General features: G+C 38.2%; 1 protein-coding gene and 1 long non-coding RNA gene across 5 annotated transcripts in view; one reads left to right on the top strand and one right to left on the bottom strand.

Moving 5' to 3' along the window:
* Positions 1 to 24,410, top strand: part of LOC128092777 (uncharacterized) — a 67,465-nt gene that overhangs the window by 38,201 nt on the left and 4,854 nt on the right. The gene's annotated exons all lie outside the window — the stretch shown is intronic.
* LOC120426851 (ADP-ribosylation factor 1) lies at positions 7,294 to 23,270 on the bottom strand. 4 transcript variants are annotated; one of them, XM_039591645.1, is made up of 5 exons: positions 23,059 to 23,270; positions 11,053 to 11,346; positions 10,881 to 10,990; positions 10,697 to 10,822; positions 7,294 to 9,022 (listed from the first exon to the last, which is right to left on the bottom strand). In XM_039591645.1, exons 2-5 carry the CDS (start codon positions 11,198 to 11,200, stop codon positions 8,858 to 8,860), a joined length of 549 nt encoding a protein of 182 aa, XP_039447579.1. In that variant the 5' UTR covers positions 11,201 to 11,346; positions 23,059 to 23,270; the 3' UTR covers positions 7,294 to 8,857. The 4 variants fall into 4 exon arrangements, with proteins under 4 accessions (XP_039447579.1, XP_039447578.1, XP_039447581.1 ...); XM_039591644.2 differs by lacking the exon at positions 23,059 to 23,270 and adding an exon at positions 18,178 to 18,332 and having other exon boundaries at positions 11,053 to 11,528; XM_039591647.2 differs by lacking the exon at positions 23,059 to 23,270 and adding an exon at positions 18,178 to 18,332.

Here is a 24,410-nt window from a genome sequence, read left to right as displayed (position 1 = left end):
ATGTTAACATTCCATAGGTCGCCTCCCTAAGGTGTCGTGATAAGGTCCAGTTTGTGACGATACACTACCTTCCCTTTACTAAGCAATCGAATCCAGAAGGGAAAAGATCACCAGTTGTGTTGGTCCGAGCCGGGATTTGAACCCCGATCTACCGCTTACGAGGCGGAAGCGTTACCACTAGGCTACGTGGCTCGGTCTGAAAAGCTGTAAGGATAAACGCATATAAGAGCTTGACATTTCGGTCAAAAAGGTTTCCCATACTGATGGGCTACATATTTCAGGGTGTAAAATCACATAAAATTGCATAAAATAATGCAATATTTATTTTACATCCACACCTTTTACATGTAGCTGGATTACTACTTTTTTAGCTGTGTATATCTCGGCAATGGTACATCCAAATGTCTTCATATTTATTTTGGTTATAGATGAAAATGTACATTCAAATGCCCTGCAAAAAGATTAAAAAAAAGTTTAAATGTTTGCTCACACCAACCTCGGACATTTTAGACGATTTACATGTATGTAACCCCTTAATTGCACAAAACAAACATAAACACGACACAAAAAATACATAAACCTGCTAGAGCTAGAATAGAACAACTCATAGGTTTTTTTCCTTCTTTGAAAAGGTCCTATAAACTATTGTGTTTCATATGTTAGAAGGACATATTAAAAAAACTATAGAAATTAACTAATGGATAACAGATCTATTCAATCGATCAAAAAAGAGGTGGGTTTAATCTTCCTTACTAAGCAAAGGCTGTTAAATTACTTGAACAAATTAATTACTATATTAGCTCTCATACACAGTTTTTTTTTTTGTTGTAAATTTGGAAGGTTGAATATTACTTCTTTTATGATGTAATTTTACCTCAATTTAGACTGAATAAGTGACATTACACGAGTAAAGTGGTAAAATTACAAATTGTCCGAGGTAAAATTACATATTTTTTCTGACATAAAAAATGTTCCCTTCCCAAATGTAATTTGAATTTGCAATTTATTGGAAACGATAGCCTGTTAGTATAACACTTTGTGTCAGGTTAAGGAAAGAAGTTGAGATGATTACTTTAGATTACCATGATTTTTTTTACTGTGCAGACTGACTTTTTTCTCTGGAACAAATAATTTTTTATTGGTTTTGAGTGAAGAGCAGCGACAACTTCAACAAAAGAAAATCTTTTGACTCATCAAAAGAAAAAAACGGTTGGGAACATGATTCTACTTTTTCGCGCACAAAAGTTCGGTGAAAAAAATAAAAATTAACGAATTTAAGTGCTGCTAACAGTGAGATTCACAAATAAATCTTCTACTGATTTTCCTCGAAAACTTCGGGAGCGATTTTCTTTTGCGTGTTTTGCCTCTTCTCCTATTCGTAGATGAAGAAAGTTTATTCCATGCTGGTGCATTCAAAAGACGTGCAGATGACTTTTGCCATTCTTACTAAAGAAAGCTATAGGTTTTGCTTTTTTTGCTAGACTTCATTTCCTTCGTAAATATCACATTTCATCATGTCAATCGAAAAACGGCTTTGTTTACACCTGGCGCTTAGGACGTTGAGAAAACTAACACGAGAATTATTTTCACTCGAAATTTTCTACGGAATCGGGCAAATCGGACCATCAGTTGCTGTGACTAATAAAGAAAATATTTTCAGAAATGATCATCACTATTTTTAAAAATCGAAAAACTGCAAATCTAGGGTTTTTTTAATAGAGCTTTATGACGTTTCGCGTACGCACACTAGCGCACCATTTGATTTTGCTGGCTGACAAAATTTAACCTCACTATATTTTCGTGTACGTACACGCAATACATACGCACGTAGATTACTCTATAGGTCCTTTAACCCTCTACTGCCCAAATTTTTTTTTCGAAAATATTTATTTTTCCCGTGTTTAGGAGGTCATTTTGAGCAACTTTTGTTCTACGAAAAACTTTACTTCTCTTGTTTTATGTTTTTCTTGTTTTATTTTTAGTATTTTAATTTGCATTTATCTTGTTTAGTTTATGTTTGTTTTTGGTAGTATTTGGCCTATTCTACCACCTAATATAATTACATTTTGTCTATCTAATTTTTTCACGTTTTTACAGTCACTTTTTCAATTTTTTGCATGTTTTTCACATTTTTTGCTATAGAATGGCACCATCATTATTAAAATTACAAAAAAATGCGTAGAGGCATGGCCTGGGACACTACAAAAATTACTGCATACTTCTTTTTACTGAAAATATAGGAAATGTTACTAAAAAACACAGCCAAAGTTGACCCCTTAAAAAAATTACATTTTTAAAAACATTGGCAAAGTCACATAAAACAAGTAAAACTTCCAACCCATAAATTTTCTAAAATTTTAAGAGTTCTTCTTTCCAATGCTTTTTAAAGATCAAAAATCGGTTGGAAAATTGATTTTTGGCGATTTTTTAGATCGAAGCCCGTCTAAAGGCGGGGTTAGGTTGTAGAGGGTTAAACATATAAAAGACAATAGCTTACTTATAAGTAAGGCTACCAACTCTTGCTGAGCAAAAATCCGTACAAAAACTTTCAATGAATTATTTATATAAATTAAATTTATTAAATTCGAGAATTAAAAATATAAAACTGTGTTGTTTTTACAGCTAACAAATTTCACAAAATGCTATCAGAGTGCTAATGACTTGCACGTTTAAATGTATTCATAAAATAAACCGTGATTTGAATCAAATCATTATGTTCTTAAATTTTTTTTGTTAAACGTTTAAAAGTTTACGAAATGTCAAGTTTGCTTTTACGAATAATATCGTTCTTAGTGTTTTCACGAACACTTTTCGAGAGTTTTTTTTATTGAAAAGTTCCTATCACATGTAAAACACAACAGTTTATAGGACCTTTAAAAAAAAACTCTAGATTTGTTAATTCAAATGTTCAAATGTTTTCACAAGTTTTAAAAGCCTTTGGAAAGGGATAAATATATTTAGTAAGGAATTTCTAATAGAACAATTCTAGAGTTTTTTTAAAAGTTCCTATCAACATATGAAAGACAAAAGTTCATAAACTCTAGAATTATTGATAATCAAGTTTTAATTGAGGAAACCGCGGAAAACTCTCCCTTTTAAAATCAAACTCACAGAAAAATAAAAATTTCTAGTTAACAAAAGCTTCGACCAAATCAAAAAAGCAATTCAATGATTAAAAAATTGTTAAAATTCCGTACAAATCCGTATTATGCGTAAAATTCCCTACAAAAGTTCCGGCCTGTTAAAAATCCGCGAAGAGGTTCGAAAATCCGTATGGTAAGGAAAAAATCCGTACAGTTGGTAGCCTTACTTATAAGTTATAGAACCTTTTTTTAAAAAAAAACTCTAGAAATATTTAACTGAAATCAAACTTTCGGCGGCTTTATCTCGAAAACGAGGCATTTTATCAAAAAATCTGTGAAGTACTTTTCGATTACAAATTCAAATCTTCATTTAAAAATGAGGTCAAAAAAAATTATTTTTCAAAGATCACTTTTTTTCAAAAAGTCTTTACTCGGCCGCCAAATTTTTGACCATACTTCTCTATGGCTCAAAACTTATCAAAAAATCATATCAAAAAATCTAAAAAAAATGGAAATTGTGTTTCTGCAAAAAAATAAAGTTATTTAAAAAATCGGCAAGATTTTTTTCCGTGTACCTTTATTGTGAACAATCGTCATCAATACCTACAACTTTGCCGATGACACCAAATTGATCAGAAAATTCCTTCAAAAGCTAGATATTTTCGAATATTTACGTACCTTTTTTGTATGGACAGCTTCCGACATTGTATGGAGACTTGTATGGGTGAACCAATGACACAAAATGGCTTCTTTGATCATAAGGCTTTCTAGTCAGAAATTTACCAACACATTCAAAGTATGTTTACATGGCAGCTGGTCGTTTGTTTGCATCACACTTCCTATCTCTTTCTAGCATTTTTTTTTTGTCAGGCGACCTTTAGCATGTGTTTTTGACTGACCGCCCGATATGTCAGCCAACATTCTTCGCAGGGCTGTGACAGTTACAGCTCGATCATTGTTTGCATCGGGACACTGTGACGAGAAGTTCGGCACTTTTGTTTTAAACTATATTTTTTTTTCACTGGGCATAGAAAACCTTATAGGGAAGGCCCTCACAAAGCTTGTACCAAATCAAAAATTACAAAAAAAAAATGGTCGAAACAAACGATTTTTTGAAAAAGTAAGCAAGAGTTCTTGCCACTCGAAATCCTACTCAAAACTACTTTGACCATTACAATATCCTGCAAATCATTTTTGTACTTCAAGCTTGCCTGAAAAAATCGGCCAAGAGGTTTTATTAGAGTCAAAAAGTAAATATTTGGATTGAAGCAAGAACACAATTTGTTATTTGAAGTAAATTATATTAGAGTAGGGCAAACCAATTTTTTTTTGTCGAACGAACACCGGAAATTTAAACACACTCTCATTTTCTTATTGGATTTACAAATACATTCGAACAGGTGTCGAACATAGGGTACGAAAGGAGATGAATTTTGGGCTACAGTCAGATGGAATAAAGACACTCGAGATATCACGTCACTTCGTTTCGAAACACGAACGACCTTTCTTAGCCTATCCGAAACCGGTAATCCGTCGTCGTTCCTGAAAAATGTTTTGATACCGTGTCACAAAAATGTGATCCAAACTCCTCTAGTTGATCCTCTCACAGGGTGTTGCTTCCACCGCTGCAAATCAAACTTGGCTTGATGAAAAAAATGGTTAAAGCTCTGGATCGAACTGGACCAGGATTTACTTATTTAAAGCAGATGTTCCGAAAGCTGGCCGAGGCTAAAATATAGGAGGGAGTTTTCATCGGGCCACAAATCAAACTTCGGATGAAGGACGAGACTTTTCCGAGCCAGCTGAACGTCAAGGAGCTAAAGTCGTGGATCTGTTTCAAGCAGGACTGTGAAAATTTGTTGGAAAACCATGAAGTAGATAACCGTGCTGAGTTGGTGAAAGGAGCTAAGCGTCAACATGTCACTCAAAATACACTTTCCTGATTCTCATCTTTTTTCGGAAAACTTAGGAACTGTGAGCGACGAACACGAGGAAAGATTCCATCAAGAGTTGGCCCCGATGAAAAGTAGATATAAGGGAAAGAAAACAATTATGTTAGCCGATGGATGCTGAACCTTGCTGCGTGAGGATAAAGAGACATTTTACTGGAGACAGAATTTGATGGCAAGTCGTTTTAGTGTAAGTGGGCACTTTTTCAAAATTAGGTGTTAGGGTTGATTAGTGGGCACTTTTTCAAAATAAGAAAAATTGAGATGTTCTGGAAAAATCTACTTTTCGCATCTGACTTAGTTGCCTTCGCTGAATCGAATTTGATTTTAAGAAAATAAAATATTTCGCCTGCTACCGTTATCGAAGTTTTCTTCAAGACCATAAATTCAATCATTTTTCAACGAAGATTTTTTATTTGTTCTGCCCCCATCAAACCTGCCACAAAGGTTATCAATCAATTGAGCTTTGGGGCAGGAATCTGCACAAAACGTGGCGCGATTCGGTCACTTCCAAACTGTTTTGGCAAATGTGTGCGCTCCATTATCTGCTCCAGACCGATATTTAAACACTGCTCTTATTTTGCCCATACTTACAAGGTTCAATGATTCTGCAATCGTGTCAGATTGGACACACCTGTGCGCACGGTGGATAAGAAGGGGATTATTATGCAACTTGCATGCACCTCGGAAATTCCTTCTGGAGGTTGTTAGGGGGACTATTCTGAGTCAGAAAAATCGATTTCCAAAATATTCTGTCGGTGAAAACTGGTTTTATCTCGATTTAAAGTTAAAAAAAACCTAATATATCACCTAAAACCTTAAAAATACGTCTAAAATCACGGTCTAACTCTGGACAAAGATGCACATTTTCATCAAGATATCAATTCTTAGTTCCCAAAATATATTCCTGACATAGCACACCTTAAATCGGTCCATTACTTGAGTCCCAGCGTCATCAGGAGGTGTAAAATAGTGTTATTTCTATAAAAATATTTTCAATTTGCTCTGGTAAATAACCTGTCATGTCTGAATTCAAAAACTAATGTTGTAGCATTGTTGCAAACAAAATGAAGAACAATTTTGCAGAAAAAAGAATGAAATTTTATCCATTTTCAGTAAAGTTATGTCTATTTTAGTGGGAAAATTGCTGCCAATTTTCAAAATTCTTCGATATTTAACTCATTTCTGTTATTAACAGCTACTACGATCATACTCAGTAGGATGTAACAAAAATTACATTTTGGCGGTCATTCTGGGGCTTATTACGGAGGGCATACTGAGCTGAAATCCCAAATATGAGCTTGATTGAAATCAAAGGGGGAATGCTTTTTGCACTTAAATTTTTAATAAGATTTAACCCGTTAACCCGCTCCTGTTGATTTCAATCAAGCTCATATTTGGGATTTCAGCTCAGTATGCCCTCCGTAACAAGCCCCAGAATGACCGCCAAAATGTAATTTTTGTTACATCCTACTGAGTATGATCGTAGTAGCTGTTAATAACAGAAATGAGTTAAATATCGAAGAATTTTGAAAATTGGCAGCAATTTTCCCACTAAAATAGACATAACTTTACTGAAAATGGATAAAATTTCATTCTTTTTTCTGCAAAATTGTTCTTCATTTTGTTTGCAACAATGCTACAACATTAGTTTTTGAATTCAGACATGACAGGTTATTTACCAGAGCAAATTGAAAATATTTTTTTAGAAATAACACTATTTTACACCTCCTGATGACGCTGGGACTCAAGTAATGGATCAATTTAAGGTGTACTATGTCAGGAATATATTTTGGGCACTAAGAATTGATATCTTTATGAAAAGGTGCATCTTTGTCCAGAGTTAGACCGTGATTTTAGACGTATTTTTAAGGTTTTAGGTGATATATTAGGTTTTTTTAAACTTTAAATCGAGATAAAACCAGTTTTCACCGACAGAATATTTTGGAAATCGATTTTTCTGACTCAGAATAGTCCCCCTAACAACCTCCAGAAGGAATTTCCGAGGTGCATGCAAGTTGCATAATAATCCCCTTCTTACCCACCGTGGTGCGTGATCACGTGCCCTTCGGTTCTCAACCAGTAAAACATGCCACTTTGTTTGTTTTTCTATATATAGTGTTTTATTCATCTTAATTAAACGTAACTGTTACACTTGTAGCTGTTTTCTTTTTGTTTTTACTTTCTTCCTTAAACTGATTTTCTGAATGAATGTTGTTTTGCGGATGTCACTTCCAGGATATTTTTGCTGCGTGTTGTAGTTTTTGTTTTTTTTTTTTTTGCTTCTGTGTTTTAGGTAATGTTACGATTCCTTGCGGGTTTTTTTCCCTTCCTCAATCCATTCACGTCGGTAGCGTCTTTTATTGGTTTCTTCTGTTTATTCTTACATGCTGTTTTGCTGCGTTACTTTTTTCCAACATCCGGTTGCACTTGCGCCTTACTGAGTGTGATTTGAGGGGATGTGTGTGAGGTGTATGAAACTGTGGTGTGACTGTGTGTGTGTTGTTGTTCTGTCCAAGGATCGCGATCTGTCTCCCACTGCTAAAGCCGCAACATTCACAGACGCGTTCCGAAAATTGGGTTTACTTGCATTTAACACTCGTTCGTTTTCGCGCGCACGCGTTGGAAATTCGAACAAATGATAGTTTAAATCAAAGAAACTGAAAACGCCTTCTCTTCTCTCTGGTCACTTTTGAAGTTCTTAGTCCGTATGCGAATGTTTATTTCCTCTTAATAACTGTAAGTGTGTATGCGCACTAGCCATTAATCGAGTACTAGGAGAAAGGAGCGTAAATAAATAAAAAAAACTTCTCTCATTTAGAGCTATTTAATATATGTCCTCAACTATTTAGATCCTGAATAATAAGGCGAAACGAAGTAAAATTTAACCAAGAGTCCCTTTTTCATTGCCTGTTAGTTTTCTTTCTTGCACGATGTGTGAAACTCTGCTCACTTTCCACTCACTGTCAGTCCGAAAACGATTGCGTGCACAGCCACGGGAAAGGAGACGAAAAGACGAAAACGAGACAAAAAAATTGCGCGGAAAAGCTCTCGAGCCAGCAAAGCAGCAGCCAAAAAGTGGACGCAACTAAACGCAAGAAAAAACGCAAACAAAACTGCGACTAATCTGAGAGTTTTGCGGTGTGTACAACTAATCAGGACAGGAGGAGGATCGGGCGGTCACACAAACTTTAGCGCTTTTTTCTGTAGCACACACAATCAGTAATAATAAGCACATGTTTTTTGTTTTTTCTTCATTTTCGCCTTCCGCCCACTTTATTTCAGCTCTCACTTGTATCCATAATTCTTGCACAGCTTAGCTTATTTTTATTTTTCCTCACATGCTAAATTATTTAATACGCATCAGCTTCTGTGTTTTTTTGTTGTCTGTGTGTTTTCCTTTATTTTAATCATTATATTACTTTATATTATTCTTTTCAATTTAATATAATCATCCACACACACGGGTCACCTGGCTGGCTTCTGCTTATTAGTGTTTTTTTTTGTTTATTTTCTTATCTTTCTTAAGAGGGAGTTGGTTTTATTTGTTGGTTTCCTTTCATTTGCATACTTTCCCTACCGCTGCTTCTTTCCCCTATTTTTGCTTAATATGTATCTGTGGATCTCTCGCTCTCTATTGTTTACTCTTTTGTTGTATCAGTTGTTGTTGATGCTTGCTTCTATCCGGATTTGCTCTACTGCATGCCCCTCTCCCCCCTGCTAGAACGAAAGTCGAAAAAAAACTGCGACCGTCCTCCCTATCTCTCTAGCTTGCTCTCTCTCTCGCTACACACAATCATCACCATCCGACGTGTCGCGTCAAGCTTAGCGGTTGGCGTTCTTCAGCTGGTTGGACAGCCAATCAAGACCCTCGTACAGACCATCGCCGCTGGTTGCGCAGGTCGCCTGAATGTACCAATTGCGGTTCCGCAGCGAGTGCAGGCCCAGCTTGTCGGTGATTTCGGCGGCGTTCATCGCATTTGGTAGATCCTAGACGAAGGTGGTGAAATTAACATGTGCTCGTAGTGAAAATACTTAACCATAGATGATGCATCAATGTGTTATGTGTTTCCCAATCACAGACTTCAGATACAAATTACCTTAGCAACTCCGATGCGGTCTACTTAATATGCGATAACTTGTTAATGGTAAATCAGCCCGTCGAGATTCGACAAATGTTTGTACTTGAGTTATTGTAACATGCCTCGCATGCCTATGGTCGTCGTTCAGGCTGCCAGGTCCAGAGGTTCTGTCATGCAATCCAACAGACCTTCCGCCTCCAGGATGACTTCCATCCGGAACTTCCAGTTCCCGTAATTGGCTCTGTCCGGCAACTAAATTTTCTCTTCAGCCGTTTTGCAGGGAAAAATTCTTCAAGAAACTTTTCTCAGTCTTCGCGATCTGGGTCCATAACATGATAGGATTGGCAAAGGAGTTCCTAGGAAACGATTGCCATCTAACATTTTTTTTTTCTTGAGTTATTGTAACATGTCTTGCATAGACATCTCCTTTAGAAATGTTCGAATTCGGATAGCGTTGTCGTCAGGTCCAGGGGTTCTGCCATGCAATCCAGCAGACCTTTCGCCTCCAGGAGGACTTCCATCCGGAACTTCCAGTTCCCTTATTTGGCTCTGCCCGGCAACTAGATTTTCTCTTCAGCCATCTTGCAGGAATATTCCTTCAAGAATCTTTTTTCAATCATCGTGATCTGGGCCCATAACTTATAAGATAGGCAGAGGAGTACCTAAGAAACGATTGCCATCCAACAGTTTTTCCTTGAGTTATTGTAACAGGCCTCGCATCGACAATTGGTACCCTTCTTTTGATAAGTTCGGATTCGGATTCTCATAACTATCACACTATCGTCAAACCCTTCGACGACGTCGACTGCTTCTGGAACACTGATTTCTTAACATTCTCGATCTTAGTATCAGTCAGGTGTTATTGCGTTATAGCTTATTTTTCTCAAGCTTCCGTCCATTGACATTGTGATTGTAGAACAATCCGTCGGAATTCGAGACATGTTTTTACTTGAGTTCTGGAGCAACATTTGAAAAGGGCGCATAAGCATTTTGACAGCTAGAACTATTTTGCAAATTCTGAAAGAACAGGTAACTATTTAACAAAACTCGCTACGTTAGATGGTAGCTGGGAAGGCCAGCTATTGTTTAACACATCGAGTTTTGTGCAAAAGATACCTGTTGGCTCGTAATTTGCAAAATAGTTCTAGATGTCAAAATGCTTATCCGCCCTTTTCTCGTGTTGCTCCAGAGTTATTGTAACAGGCTTCTCATCGACAATTGGTATCCCTTTTTGATAAGTTCGGATTCGAAATCTCACGAACATCACACTGTTGTCAAGCATTTTCACGTCGTCGATCAACTGCTTCTGGAACAATTACTTCTTAGCATTCTCGATCTTAGTGTCAGTCAGGTGTTATTGCATTATAGCTTATTTTTCTCCAGCTTCCATGCATTGGCATTGTGAGTGTAGAACATTCGAGAAATGTTGTTACTTGAGTTCTTGTAAAAGGCCTCCTTTCGATCACTTTCAGCCGATCCAGCTCCTGTGCGATGACGTCGCAGTGATAGATTCGTCGAGGTACTCGTTCCTGAAGTCAGTAAGGGGGAAACGCATTTGTTCCTAATATCCAAAGACACTCACCTGCTTGTTCGCGAATATAAGTAGAACGGCATCTCTGAGCTCATCCTCCGCCAGCATTCGCATCAGTTCTTCCCGGGCCTCGCCGATACGTTCCCGATCGTTGCTGTCCACGACAAAGATCAGTCCCTGGAAAACAAAGGTTCATTAGAATCATTGAAACTCGCGTTGCCACCACGAGTCTTACTTGTGTGTTCTGGAAGTAATGCCTCCACAGGGGTCGGATCTTGTCCTGACCGCCCACGTCCCATACGGTAAAACTAATGTTTTTGTATTCTACAGTCTCCACGTTGAAACCTTTTCGAGGGGAAGAGATTGGGATTAGTTTACATTCAACTAGGCAGACAAGGAGCGCTCACCAATCGTAGGAATCGTTGTAACAATTTCTCCTAATTTTAGTTTATACAGGATTGTGGTTTTACCGGCGGCGTCCAATCCGACCATCAATATTCTCATCTCCTTCTTGCCGAACAGCCCTTTGAACAGATTCGCGAATACGTTCCCCATCGTGTGCTACTACTCTATACACTCGTCGTTTGCTAGTTTGCTGAGTTGAGTCTTAAAAATGTAAAATTGGAAGGATTCCCGCCGAACGCACACGCACGCAGCACACACACACACGTACGCACGTTTCTCGTGTGTACAACTACAACCTAGGGAGGGGAGGGAGGATGGAAAAGAAGCGTGAAGTTTGATGTCTCAGACGACGAGCGGTGACAATTTGCCAACGAGAGCAGCGAAAGTGGGTGTTTGTTTGTGTGTGTCGGACGACTTTCAATTATTTATCGACAGTTTGGTGGTGTCAGCCTTGACGAGCAATGTTCTATTGGTGAACCTGGAACAGAAACAGAGAAAGAATGCTCAAATTAGATCAATTGGAAAGATGTTATCAACTCGTAGCTAAAGTTTATGGTACAACTAAGAAACCCCCTTGGAAGAATGCCGACATCGTTTTTCCTTCTTCCCTCAAGTCAGCGGTTCATTATCGTTCCAACTGTTGCAGAAGCAACAACAGCGCTCCCAAACCAACTTAATTAAGTTAACTTTTGTTTTACGTTATTAATTGTTCCCGGGTTCCCCCCTCCAAATTCGTGCCCATTATCGCCGCTGTTCGCCGACGTCATTCGCCTCCCCTTCTCTAGAACCACTCGCGAAACAGAGTACGGTTCGTCTATTTTCGTTATCTCAACTTCCTCCACACGGGTGATGCGCGGTACGATTAATGAACCCAAAACATCGACCATGTGATGATGAAATTTTGAGCCTCCAATCTTATCACTTTGCTGGAGAGAACTCGAAGGAAAGAGTCACACGGCTGCGACCAGAAATAGTAGGAAGAGAGGTTAGGTGCATGTTTTCAGCACCCGACCATACACAAATCGATCGATTTTGTGCGTTTATAGTTAAGCTTTACGCATGGAAATCGCGTGCTACGACACCAGGAACGCAGGTGGTAAATAAAATTGGGGTCGAGCTCGTCGATGCGATAAATCGAATTAGAACTTGCACTTTGAGTAAACTTTGGATTACACACACACGGGTATCAGGTTACCTGCATGTGTGCTAGGTCAGCTCAATTGTGACATTTCGATTCGATTGGTGGTTCAGGGTAAATATTAGGCAATACTCTTTGATACAGGTGTCGTACAGAGCGGATTCGATATTTCAAATTTCGCTGATCCGAATGCTCTTTAACTTGAATGCATTTGTAATAAATTGCACTCATACAGACTGTAGGCAGAGCTGTGGTGTATGTAGAGGACAGCTTAGGAAGATGATTACTTCTCTAGAATTTCACAATTTGGATTTTGTTCATCAATTCTATTTCTTCTAAATTTAGCAGGTTGGTTTTTTTATTTTTCTTCTAAAATTAGCAGGTTGGTTATTGGGCATGGGAATATTAGAAATCTGTAGGAATATTCTGATTAACCAAACCACAATATGTTGATATCGATTTGGTATTTATCTTGGGCAAAATTATAAGTTTATTTCGGTAATTCTTCATTATTTTCCCAATTTTCTTTGAATTTATGTTTAAAGATCTAATCTAACACAAACGCAGCCAGTCCGATTAAAGCATGCTGGAAAGTCTAGGAATTTGATTACGCCCCAATCACTTTTCTTGTCAACACCGTAGTAACAGTTCAATAGGGCGAATCTGCGTTTGTAAACAAGCAGTCTATCCCCCTCTTACTTTACGTGAACTGTCACTTGAGCAAAAGGGATAGACTGTTTGTTTACAAACGCAGATTCGCCCTATTAAACTGTTACTACGGAATATTAATAATTTCAGTACATCCGAGAACAACCAAAAATTTAACACAAAAATTAAAGTGGTCAGCCCTACTGCGTTGTGTTTACCGCAGAGAGGATTCGGTGAGTGGACCACATTTCACAGAAACTAAAGGGGAGGAAGGAATGGCAGTAGGATGTAACAAAAATGACTTTTTGGCGGGCATTCAAGGGTTTGTTCTGGTGGGCATACTGTGTGTGTGTGTGTGTGTGTGTGTGTGTGTGTGTGTGTGTGTGTGTGCGTGGTCCAATCCAATACCCGCTAACCGGTAGCGAAATTATGGCAAAGTATAATTTGTATCAGACTATGTATTAGGGTGGGTACGTTTTTCAAAAAGTTCTCGGATCAAGTTTTAGTATGGTTCCCCTTGTAGGGCATGCCCATAGGGACTTTCATGCCAAATATCAGCTCATTTGGTTGTAAACTGGCTGCGCGCATAAGGGTTAAAGTTTACATGGGAATTACTATGGGAAATAGGAACTTTTTGTTCAAACGCTCCTACAGGTCTGGGAAAATCACGCGCCAACTTCTGGTATGGTCAAGCCTATGGGGAATGGTCTGGAGAACACTGTCCCGAAGAGAGCATATGGATTCGTTGTCCCTAGACCTGGCGCATCGGCAAACAATCCGATGTTTCCGGAATCAACGGTTTTCTCTCAAAAAGCATCAAATTTTCCTTAGCATGCTATGAAAGCTTGATGAACATCGCGACGCCATACGTCAGGCAGTTACCACGTGGTTGAAATATTTGCAAAAAATACAAATTTGCTATGCAAAGATTCTGAATTCAACTAAATAATGTCAGGATTACTCGAAATGATCATTTTCTAGTTAAAAGAAGGTTTGCAATTAACTATTCCAGCCGTTTCTCACCCACGTGGTAGCTGCTTGACGTATGGCGTCGCGATGTTCATCAAGCTTTCATAGCATGCTAAGGAAAATTTGATGCTTTTTGAGAGAAAACCGTTGATTCCGGAGACATCGGATTGTTTGCCGATGCGCCAGGTCTATGGACAACGAATCCATATGCTCTCTTCGGGAAAGTGTTCTTCAGACCATTCCCCATAGGCCTGACCATACCAGAAGTTGGCGCGTGATTTTCCCAGACCTGTAGGAGCGTTTGAACAAAAAGTTTCAATTTCCCATAGTAATTCCCATGTAAACTTTAACCCTTATGCGCGCAGCCAGTTTACAACCAAATGAGCTGATATTTGGCATGAAAGTCCCTATGGGCATGCCCTACAAGGGGAACCATACTAAAACTTGATCCGAGAACTTTTTGAAAAACGTACCCACCCTACTATGTATATGCCGAATGCTGATACAACTTATCTCGGTCCCGGGTATTAGGTGGTGATAGCCCTCGCGCTGCTTCCAACGACCCATTTCAGAATGGCAGAGATCCTAGCGGCCCAATTCCGAGGTCGTTGGGCATTGTCCGGCCCCGCCTTAACATAGAAGCAAGCACCAGACGGATCCTTGATCTATCTTAAGACTCCCAATCCCTTCAGGCAAATCAGGGATCAGAGCGTATTTAATATGAGAAGAATACAACATATTTTATAACCTTCAGATGGCCGACTGGTTAGAGTCCCAGACCATCAATCCAGAGGTGTGAGTTCGAATCCCACCTGATTCAGTTTCGTTTTTGTTCCAATTCCTGATTCCAAATTTCAAATGTACCGACCGGGATTTGATCCCTGAACCTTCTGCTTGTGAGGTAGAAGCCGTAACCATTAAGCCACGGAGCCGGTTCGGCTTGTTCTGGTGGGCATACTAAGCCCAAATCCAAAATATAAGCTTGATTGGACGTAACAGGAGCTGGCGCTCCGCCCTTCAATTTTAAATGGGATTTAACCCGTAAAAAAGATTTTTTCAAAAATGTCACTTTTTGAGGCATTTTGGCCACTGAAGCGTTTATTTTCAACATCATTGCAAAAAAAATATGCGTCGCGCCTCGCGACGCCCTAGACGCCATTTGATTTTGCTTGGGCCATTTTTTCGAAAAAATGCCAAACTTTGAAGGTCTGTACCGAGCTCCAGGGTGCTCCAAATTTCAAAGTTATATATACCAAAAGATGCGCAAGGATCTGGCCTACACGCCGATGATGTTGAAAATAAACGCTTCCGTGGCCAAAATGCCTTAAAAAGTGACATTTTTGAAAAAACTATTTTTTTACGGGTTAAATCCCATTTAAAATTGAAGGGCGGAGCGCCAAAAAGTCATTTTTGTTACACTCTAATGTGCAGTTTTTATGAGTAAGTTTTTTTTGTAATGTTTTAAGAGACTATGGTATAGTATGTATTTTTTAAAGCATTGCCATCTAAGTACTCAACAAGTTTGAATTTTTTTTAATAGTATTGACTCAAAGTGGCATTATTTTTGCGATTTGTGAATATTTCATGAACAAAATGTAACCCTACAAAAATATTTCAAACAATTTCTGCTAGTTGCAGAGATAAAAAAACGAAGTTGACTTTATAGCTGTCGGCCACCATTGCTAGTACCAACCACTAGTGCCTTCCTTTTAATCTACAAGGACTTCGCCGCCCTGGGCTCCTGAGTGTATGAAAGTATGGCACGGAGCGACGGCACCGAATACCCATATTTACACAAAGAATTTTAGAGCGCCCGCCGCGGGATTCGAACCCGCGACCTCTGGATTGAGAGTCCAGTGCGCGGTCCGATTGATCCATACGGGCGGGACAGTTGCAGAGATAACGCCTCTCAAAAAATATATGACCAATGAGTTTTTCTCAGAGCTTCCGCCTTTGAACTCTCAACAACCTTTTTTTTAATTTTTTTGCAGGTTATTTTATTTTTATGGTTTGCAATTGCTTCCAACCAAGCCTTCAGACACCTACCCGAGTAGACAGAAATAACTGGAATAACATTTTTTTATATTTTAAAATACTAGGCCAACAACATTTTATGTTATTTATAACAAGATGTGTTATTCGTCGTTATGATTTTTTGTTATTGGATTGTTATTGTAATAACAGACTAATAACACTTTTAGTTATTCTTTGAACAAATCTTTGTTATTAATTTTTGTTATTTTAACAAGTAATCCGATCATCCCAATAACAGTTGAAGGTATTCTTCCATAACAAAAAATGTTATTCCCAAATTGTTTTGGCTTTCAACCTAGATCAGACCCATAACAAATAATGTTATGATAACTTAAACTGATATTAAACTCGTATGCAAAAATGGATTTAACAAGAAGATTCTATAACACTTACTGTTATTTTAACAGTATTTGTTATGGAAATGGCATGCATTTTGTTATTACCGTCTGCCCGGGTAGTTCCACAATCGTGGAACACCTCAATTTAACTAATATTTTGACAAAAAAAAAAGTTGCCAAAAAGCAGACCATTAATAAACCAGTACTAAACTTGAATTTTACTGGTTTAAGTTTTTGAAGTAATTATCTTGTAAAAAACATGCACTCCTGGAGAGAACCAAGGTTTTTCTTACAGAAAAACGTTACTTAATCCACCGTGAGGTGGTTGGTGCCTTCCTCACATTCATATATTGAATACAATTAGTAAAAATATCATTTAGTCAAGTCATCAAGTTTAACACATTAAGCTTTTTCATTCACTTCTTAAAATAGGGTTGCCAGATCATCAAGCTTTTGGGCTTATTGGAAAAGTCTTTTGATTACACATCCAACGATGTGTCGCATGATAGTTTCGGACACATATTCATCAAAATATCTGAGATCCGGCATCCAAAAGGTGCATAAATTGCATTTAACTGTTGATAGGGTTGTCAGCTTAGTTAGGTGAGGAAGGCAAAAGTGTTCCAAATTTGGTGCCTAACATTTCAAAAGGGCACATAACTTTTGTAAACAATAGTGTATCCCTTTCACTCAAATGACAGTTTACATAAGGTGTGAAAGGGACACACTCTTGTTTAAAAAAGTTATGTGCCCTAATGAAATGGCAAGCACGTTTTGTGGATTTCCAGGGTCAATGTTTTTCTTTCAAAAATTGCAGTCGGTGATACATATATCGAAAGATCACAAGAAAAACTTTCACATGAAGGAAAAGCGAATGATTGTGTTCAATTATAGATTTTCTATGATTTTTTAACAAAATTGTCCACGATCTATACAATGTTTTTTTTTTGATTTCCAAGAAAGTGTCCACGTGAATAAAAATTGACACGAAGTTAAATCATGTTATGCGTTCATTTCTAATCAGAAACTTCTTATTCAAGCACTATTCGACGCTTTGATGTAATTCAGGCTACGTTTCGGGCGAAACTAGTTTTACTACGCAGTGATTCACAACTTTCTCAAAGTTGTGAGGTAGTTCGTTATCTCTCCAGCGCAGCTTTAATTACGACGTTCTGGTAGTTTCATTGCAACCGACCAGCACAACCTGGAAGGCATTCCACGGGGGCCATCTTTCCCCACAGCGCCCAAAGCCTCCACAAAACTGCAACGTTTGCTTCATCCGTGGCCTCTGGCATCACTGCCATCACCGAACTGCTGCTGGACAAACTAGGGGAGGAGCCCCCCTACCTCTCACAGCAACAACGGGGCAAGAAGCGATGACGAGGCTTTTGCCCCAGTTCCCCCTTTCTTGCTTTTCTCCTCCCTCTCTCCTCTTTCGTCCCACCCTGTCTAGAGTAGCGGTGAAATGATGACGATGACGACGGCGCGATGATTCACTGACCGCACACACGGGTAACCGGAGCCATCCCTACGGGGTTCCTCGGAAGAGGGATTTTCCCCTGAATCTTCTTCTCTAACAAGAATTCACGATTTTCAGCTGGAGAACTTCCAAGTCTTCTAATTGCACCAGAAAATTTGCCGACGTGCCCCGGTTCCGGTACCCCTCCCCTCCCTCCCCCTCGGCCAAGAAAGTGGACATAACTCGCTCACTTACAAGGCTTTTCTTCTTGCGCCGGAAAAATCGCAGCTTTCTGCCTCTGCTGGCCAGATTCATTCACGGCCACCCCGCGCACCTGCCTCTGCTTTGCTCAGTCCCCCAAAATCCGGAACACTGTCGTCGTGGAACGTACTCCTCCGAGCACTTTTTCTCTTTCTCTCTGGGAAAAAAGTGCCGCACAGTGGATTTTCAACACGGACCACTCCCGGAATCCCCCTCGTACGCAAACACACACACACACAGACCACACACGCAACGTCCACAAGCTCCGGCTGCTACTGACCCCGAGTTGACACCACGGATTGGCCACCGGAAGAGGGAATGACGGCGAAAAAACCAGGACCACAGCGCGACGACACGACCGAACTTTGAACACACACGTCAAGATGGCGGCGGACTTTTTTTCCTTCTCACGGGCTGCTTCTGCCTTCTGCTGCCGACCGAGGCTGAGTTGGATTTTGCGGTGGAGTGAGCGAGAAAGGGTGTGGCTGCGGCGGCGGCGGTGGCGAATCGACGACGACGATGGCCAGGTTGGCTGTCTCGCTCGGGCGCTGCCACTCTGCCACGTCGGTTTGGATGCGAGGAAGAGATGCCAGCAGAAACGTCAGTTTAGGGAGATCTGCAGCTTGAGGAGGTGGGTGATGAAAAGTCTGTAGCCAGGGTTTATCCACAGCAAGTTGCACGCATCAAATTTTGGAATGCAATTTTAGCAAAATAAATAACTGAATGCGATTCAGTAATCATCACATTTGCTGAAATTCGGCATTGCCGAGTGAAAATCTACTTTTAGATGTCCTTAAGCAACAAAGTTAGGAAACACATAAAAAACAAATGCCTCGATGCTAATGAGTAGTTTTTTTTAAGGTTTGGAATAAAATGGCATAACAATCTATTAGCTAATTTTGAGATGCCATTTCAGTAATATAAATAACTGAATGCGATTCAGTAATCATCACATTTGCTGAAATTCGGTAATAAACAAAAACATTACTGAAAAATCAGTAACTGCATATCTGTCAAACTGAAATGTCACTCCTGACTTGTTGTTTGGATGCTGCCGAGAGAAAATCCTCAAGGAGCGGTCGTGGCTGACTGGTTACGGTGTTCGCTTTGTAAGCGAATGGTTCTGGGTTCGATTCCCATCTGCTCCCAACGAGAAAGTTAAGAACACATAAAATTTTAAATGATGGATATGAACGAAAAATCTAAGTCTAATGTTCGATCCCCCGTCCTTTGGATTGGTAAGCAAAATTTCTAACCACTAGGCCATGACGACTTGGTAAGCTAGGACTGGAATTAGGAATACTGTTACAGAGAGCGAGTTGTGGCGCTATAACCACGGCAAATAGTGTTCAGGGCATTCGTGGAAATACAATGTCCCATCCCAGAGGGTCCCGGAGGTAAAAAAAATTAATACAAATGATTCGATGCCAACCACCATTTTTTTTAGGTTTGGACGATTGATGAAATAAATGAATTAATTACAGTATTTTTAAGGACAAGCAAAATAAAATTTTGATAACTGAAATACCAGAAGTGATTGCTAAATCTTCAGCAAATGATCTTTCAAACTGCCACAAGAAAATTACTAAATTTTCAGCAAAATAATTTGACGTTTCCTTTGCTGAAATTTCAGTAGTTTTGACAACCATTTTACTAATATTTCAGTAAATCATCTGTCAAAGTGACAAATATCAGTTAACTGAGAATACAGTAAAATCTAAATTACTGAATCGTTTACTGAAATTTCAGAAGATGAAAATTCAGTAAAACTTTACTAAATTCAATAAAACTTTACTTAATTCCTCGGGCCGTAAGAGCCACCGTGACCTCCGACACTAATTTTCGGTTTTCTCCAAATTGAAACAAAATTTCATTTGTGTTTAGTTTGTAGATGAACAATCTCAAGCATTTTAAAAATTGTTTTTTTTCGTAAGTAGGTTGAATACCAATGCAGAATGGCTCGTACATCCTTTTGAAAAAAAAATCCGAGATTTCAGCAAAAAAAAATTGGTGTGATGATAACTAAAAAACCAGCATCGGTTGCTGAATCTTCCGCAAATGATCTGTCAAACTGATAAAAGAATATTACTGAATTTTCAGCAAAACAAACAAAGTGTAAACCAACAGGATATCGTTACCAAATAAATTCAATTAAATTTTGTTTCAGTATTTTTTGACAACCGTTTAACTGAAATTTCAGTCAATCATCTGTCAAAATGAAAATATCAATTAACTACACCCTTACCAAAAATCATGATTTTTTAAGTTCAATATCCAACTTTTCATACGATTTTTTGAGTTCAGGTACTACAACCATAAAAATGGTTCTATGGGTTGAACTGAAAAATTCGTGTGAAAAGTGGGATATTGAACTCAGAAAATCAAGATTTTTGGTTAGGGTGTAAGAATAGGGTAAAGCCCTATGTAAATTTTTTTGTACAACGATAAAAACACGATCAAAAATCATTTCTGATAACTTTTTTTTATTTTATTTTTGCAAAAAAAAAGCATTTTTTCTATGGATCAACTAAAGCCTCCTTGGAACGAGCTGTCAAGTAGAACCTTTTCTGACAAGAAGGGCCGCTAAGTTAATTTTTCAAAATTGATTTAAAAATCCAGTGTAAACCAGATCAGAAAAGTAAGCTTTATTGTTGTGATTAATAATGTCACAAATCTGAGCTTAATTTTAGGACCCAATTCAGTAAAATCTAAATTTCTGAATTGATGAAAATTCATTGAAACTTTACTGAATTTCAGCGAAAAATGTTTGATGTGCATCATCAGTAAAACCAATTTTTTTCCAACTAATGTTCACGTCAGTGGATGTTTCGTTTGGGTAAACTCACATTGGCTAATTTACATTGTTTTACTAAAATTAAAAGAAAAAAAAAATAGAAAAAGTAGAATAACAAAAAAGTTGCTCAATGTTATCTCATATATATGGTTTGTATGAGACTTCGGATAATCGAATCATGACAAAAAAAAATCGTATTATTTTTTAAATTTTCAACGTCAAATTTGAGTTCTGCGACTCCATTTTAGTCAGATTTCAATAGTTGATTACCTTGTAAAGTACAAAATGGATTTTCTTTCAATATTTGATCACCGCCATTTTGACCGCCATTTTGTAATTTCGGGGTCATATTTAAGCTCGACAATCATTTTTTTTCTCGATTCGATAATAATAATAATCCGAAGTTTCGATTATCCGAAGTGAAATTTTCCCGAGGCCTTCGGATAATCGAGTCTTCAATGTATCAAGAAAAAATACGCAAAATTATAGAGAAGAACGCGGTATATTGTTTTAAATTTTGAGAACAGAATATGGTGAAATTTTGACAAATTTATGTAAGTGAAACCCAAAAGAAAAACCTTTGTGCCGATTTTGAGCCAAATGGGATAAAGTGCTTTTGACAAGTTTACCGACTAACGTCCGTGCAGTCCTGTCTAAATATTTTTGAAAAATTCAAATTGAACGTGTTACTGGGGATTCCAAACTTCATGCTTCCCCTCGAGTTGAGCCTGCGCAGTAATTTTTTGTCAATTTTTCTAGGTCAGTGTTATAAAGGAGGGTTTACAAAAACTTAAAAAAATATTTGTACCAGCCTCAATTCTATTCAAATTTGTATTCATTAAAAATTGTAAAACAACTTTCCAGCAGTTTGAAAAATATTTTCTGTAACAAAAAAATTCTATCATCGCATTTGGCTTATTTATTGGATTAACGGACTAGACAAAGAGATCAATTAACTGTATCTATAATTTCAAATATTAAATAATAATTTCTATTGAATGAAAACAATGAATGAAAAAAGTTTATTTAAAAAAAAGTCCTATAAACGTATAAAACACAATAGCTCCGAGGACCTTTTCAAAAAAAAGCTCTGGAAATGTTCTAGCCCAAACAGCGAAAATCTGCAAAACTTGTCCAACTAAGTTCCAAACGTTTTTGCTAACACAACCGTTAATTTGGCAACAATGTATCACGGCATCGAGAAAGTTGACATTTGCGTGCTGTCAATCACAGGGGTGTACGATAACCAAGCAATGTTTGCGATGCGGGCGTCAAACTGGTTGCGTACTTTAGCCAAAAAATAGGGTTTTCCAGCGATTTAAAATTTAGATGTTTGATTTATCAACAAAATTGATTTTGCTAATTTCAATCCATAAATGAAGCGAAACCATTCGCTCTGCAACTCACAGGTCTTGGCGGTCTCAATTGCAAGATTTCTACCCGAAACGTCGCACGATGGCTCGGATGGGGCGGGCAACCAAAGCTCTTTCTACTACAAGGAAACTTCTATCCCGGGATTCGAACTGACGACCTTTGGATTGCGAGTACAACTACACCTAGAAGGCCTGCTGGAGATCAATTGACTAATAGTAATCTTAAAGAAGGAAATTCCGAAAAAATAACTTAAAAACACTAATTTAGGTTTTTAGAAATTTGAGTGACTAGTTATGAGCTAAATCAGCTAAGGATTAGGTCGCTGTAGAACTTTTAAGTTTTTACGGGATTCAAAACAGACTTGATTAAATTAAATTATTATTATTTTAATATTAGAAGGTTGAGAATTGATGTGACAGATTAAACAATTTTATCAGATTCCTAACAGGTCATTTTACTTAACCTGATTAACAAATTTATTGTTACATGTCTAGACATGTTATTTGTTAATTACCTCCTGTTAATACAATTAAATATAACTTAGTCATTTCCATAAGGAATCAATCAGACTATCAACAAAACATCTTAATTTAAGCCTACCATATTGTAACATTTCGGCCATTACTTGGAAAGCAAAGCGAGTAAAAATTTGAACTTACCCGAGCATCGATTTCACCGTAATCCGTATGGTTTGATCCAACAAAAAACTCCGGCGTGGCTCCAGTTCCGTGGTATGTGGGTGTTTGTTGGAACTTTCGTTGTTTTCCTGATCTTCCTCTCCCTTCCAGGTAGCCTCCAGTTCACCAGTTTAGAACCTGTCTCTTCGTCGGTTCCGACACACACACACACACACACACCTGCACACACTTTACACCCTCTTTTTCCGTCGACGTTTGTACCTGCACACACACACACACTTGTACGTACGCAGGTACACTTGCTAATGACGTGAAACGCCTTTATTTCCGATCCGGTCAACGAATCGCCTCTTACCTATAGCTGTGTTCTAGCTGGTGACCGTTTTTAAATCCGAGGGACCTCCGTACGAAAAGCACACCACGTAATCCACACGTATCTCAAACACGGGGAAGTACCGCAGGTGACCTGGCCTCTTGCGACGGGGTCTCGGGAAACGACTTGGCGAAAAAATCACTGAAAAACACGACGGCGACGATGATGATGCTCCTCCGCGGATTGAAAATTGACAAGTGCGCGGACGACGGGGCAATGACGACGGCGACGACCGCAGCCAAAAAATTGATGCCTGGCGTGACGTTTCTGCAGGGGTGGGGTTTGCTGAAGGTTTTGAGGCTGCGTGCTGATGATGGGCTTGATTGAAAGGTGCCCGCATAATCAAATACCAAAGGTGAAACTGTCGAAATCATAAGAAAATTATTTCTGATATGGTTACCATTTGTGATATTGTTGATATAATGTCACGACCATATAAAAAAAATTAAAGTGGTACTATTTCCCGAATGGTTACACTTATCTTGACATATTCGAATGGTTGATTTTTTTTTCCTACAATTTAATGAACGGTATCTATTCGTCATACGATTCGGATGGTTCGAAACAGATATTGTTAGAACATAATAGTACTGGTAGCTGGTATGATAAAAGTTATGATACTCGGTATGATTTAGTCAAAGAAACCTAAGCGGAAAATTTCCTAAATTTCCTAAGTCCTAATAATTGAAACAATTGCACAACAATTAATGGGTACGATATAATTATTCCTCATATGTTTGGTATTATTTGAAACAGTTTTTGTATGATTGAGCCAAAAATGAATTTTGGCGAAAATTTTCTTAAGTCCCAATGATTCAAACAATAGTTCAACAATTCATGGAGAAATATAATTTTTCGCCATATGGTAAGGATTTTTCGGAACAGCTATTGTTAAAACATAAGGGTACCATAGCCGACGTAGTATTTCCAACTTGAAGTTCAGCGAAAAACTCTTAAGTCCCAATAATCCAAACAAATGTACAACAATTCATGAAACGATATAACTGTTCGCCAAATGGTTAGGATTATTTGAAACAGGTATCGTATGATTGAGCCAAATGAACTACAGCAAAAAAAATCTTAAGTCCGAATAATTCAGATAATATTTCAACAATTCATGGAACGATATACCTGAATTATGGCGAAAATTTTCCTAAGTCCCAACAATTCAAACCATTGTTCAACAATTCATGGAACGATACACCTGAATTCAGCGAAAATTTTCCTAAGTCCCAACAATTCAAACCATTGTTCAACAATTCATGGAACGATACACCTGAATTCAGCGAAAATTTTCCTAAGTCCCAACAATTCAAACCATTGTTCAACAATTC

Source organism: Culex pipiens, chromosome 2 (genome assembly GCF_016801865.2).
Source record: "Culex pipiens pallens isolate TS chromosome 2, TS_CPP_V2, whole genome shotgun sequence".
NCBI classification, from domain to species: Eukaryota; Metazoa; Arthropoda; class Insecta; order Diptera; family Culicidae; genus Culex; species Culex pipiens.
The sequence above is the reverse complement of the archived record's forward strand: the minus strand, read 5'-3'. Positions and strand labels throughout refer to the sequence as shown.

Bases quoted from the DNA above. Each gene is read 5' to 3' on its own strand.
- LOC120426851 (XM_039591645.1), bottom strand. From the start codon at position 11,200: ATGGGGAACGTATTCGCGAATCTGTTCAAAGGGCTGTTCGGCAAGAAG. The intron at 10,991-11,052 runs GTGAGCGCTCCT...CCCCTCGAAAAG, and splicing joins TACAACGATTCCTACGATTG to GTTTCAACGTGGAGACTGTA. The intron at 10,823-10,880 runs GTAAGACTCGTG...TTTGTTTTCCAG, and splicing joins ATTACTTCCAGAACACACAA to GGACTGATCTTTGTCGTGGA.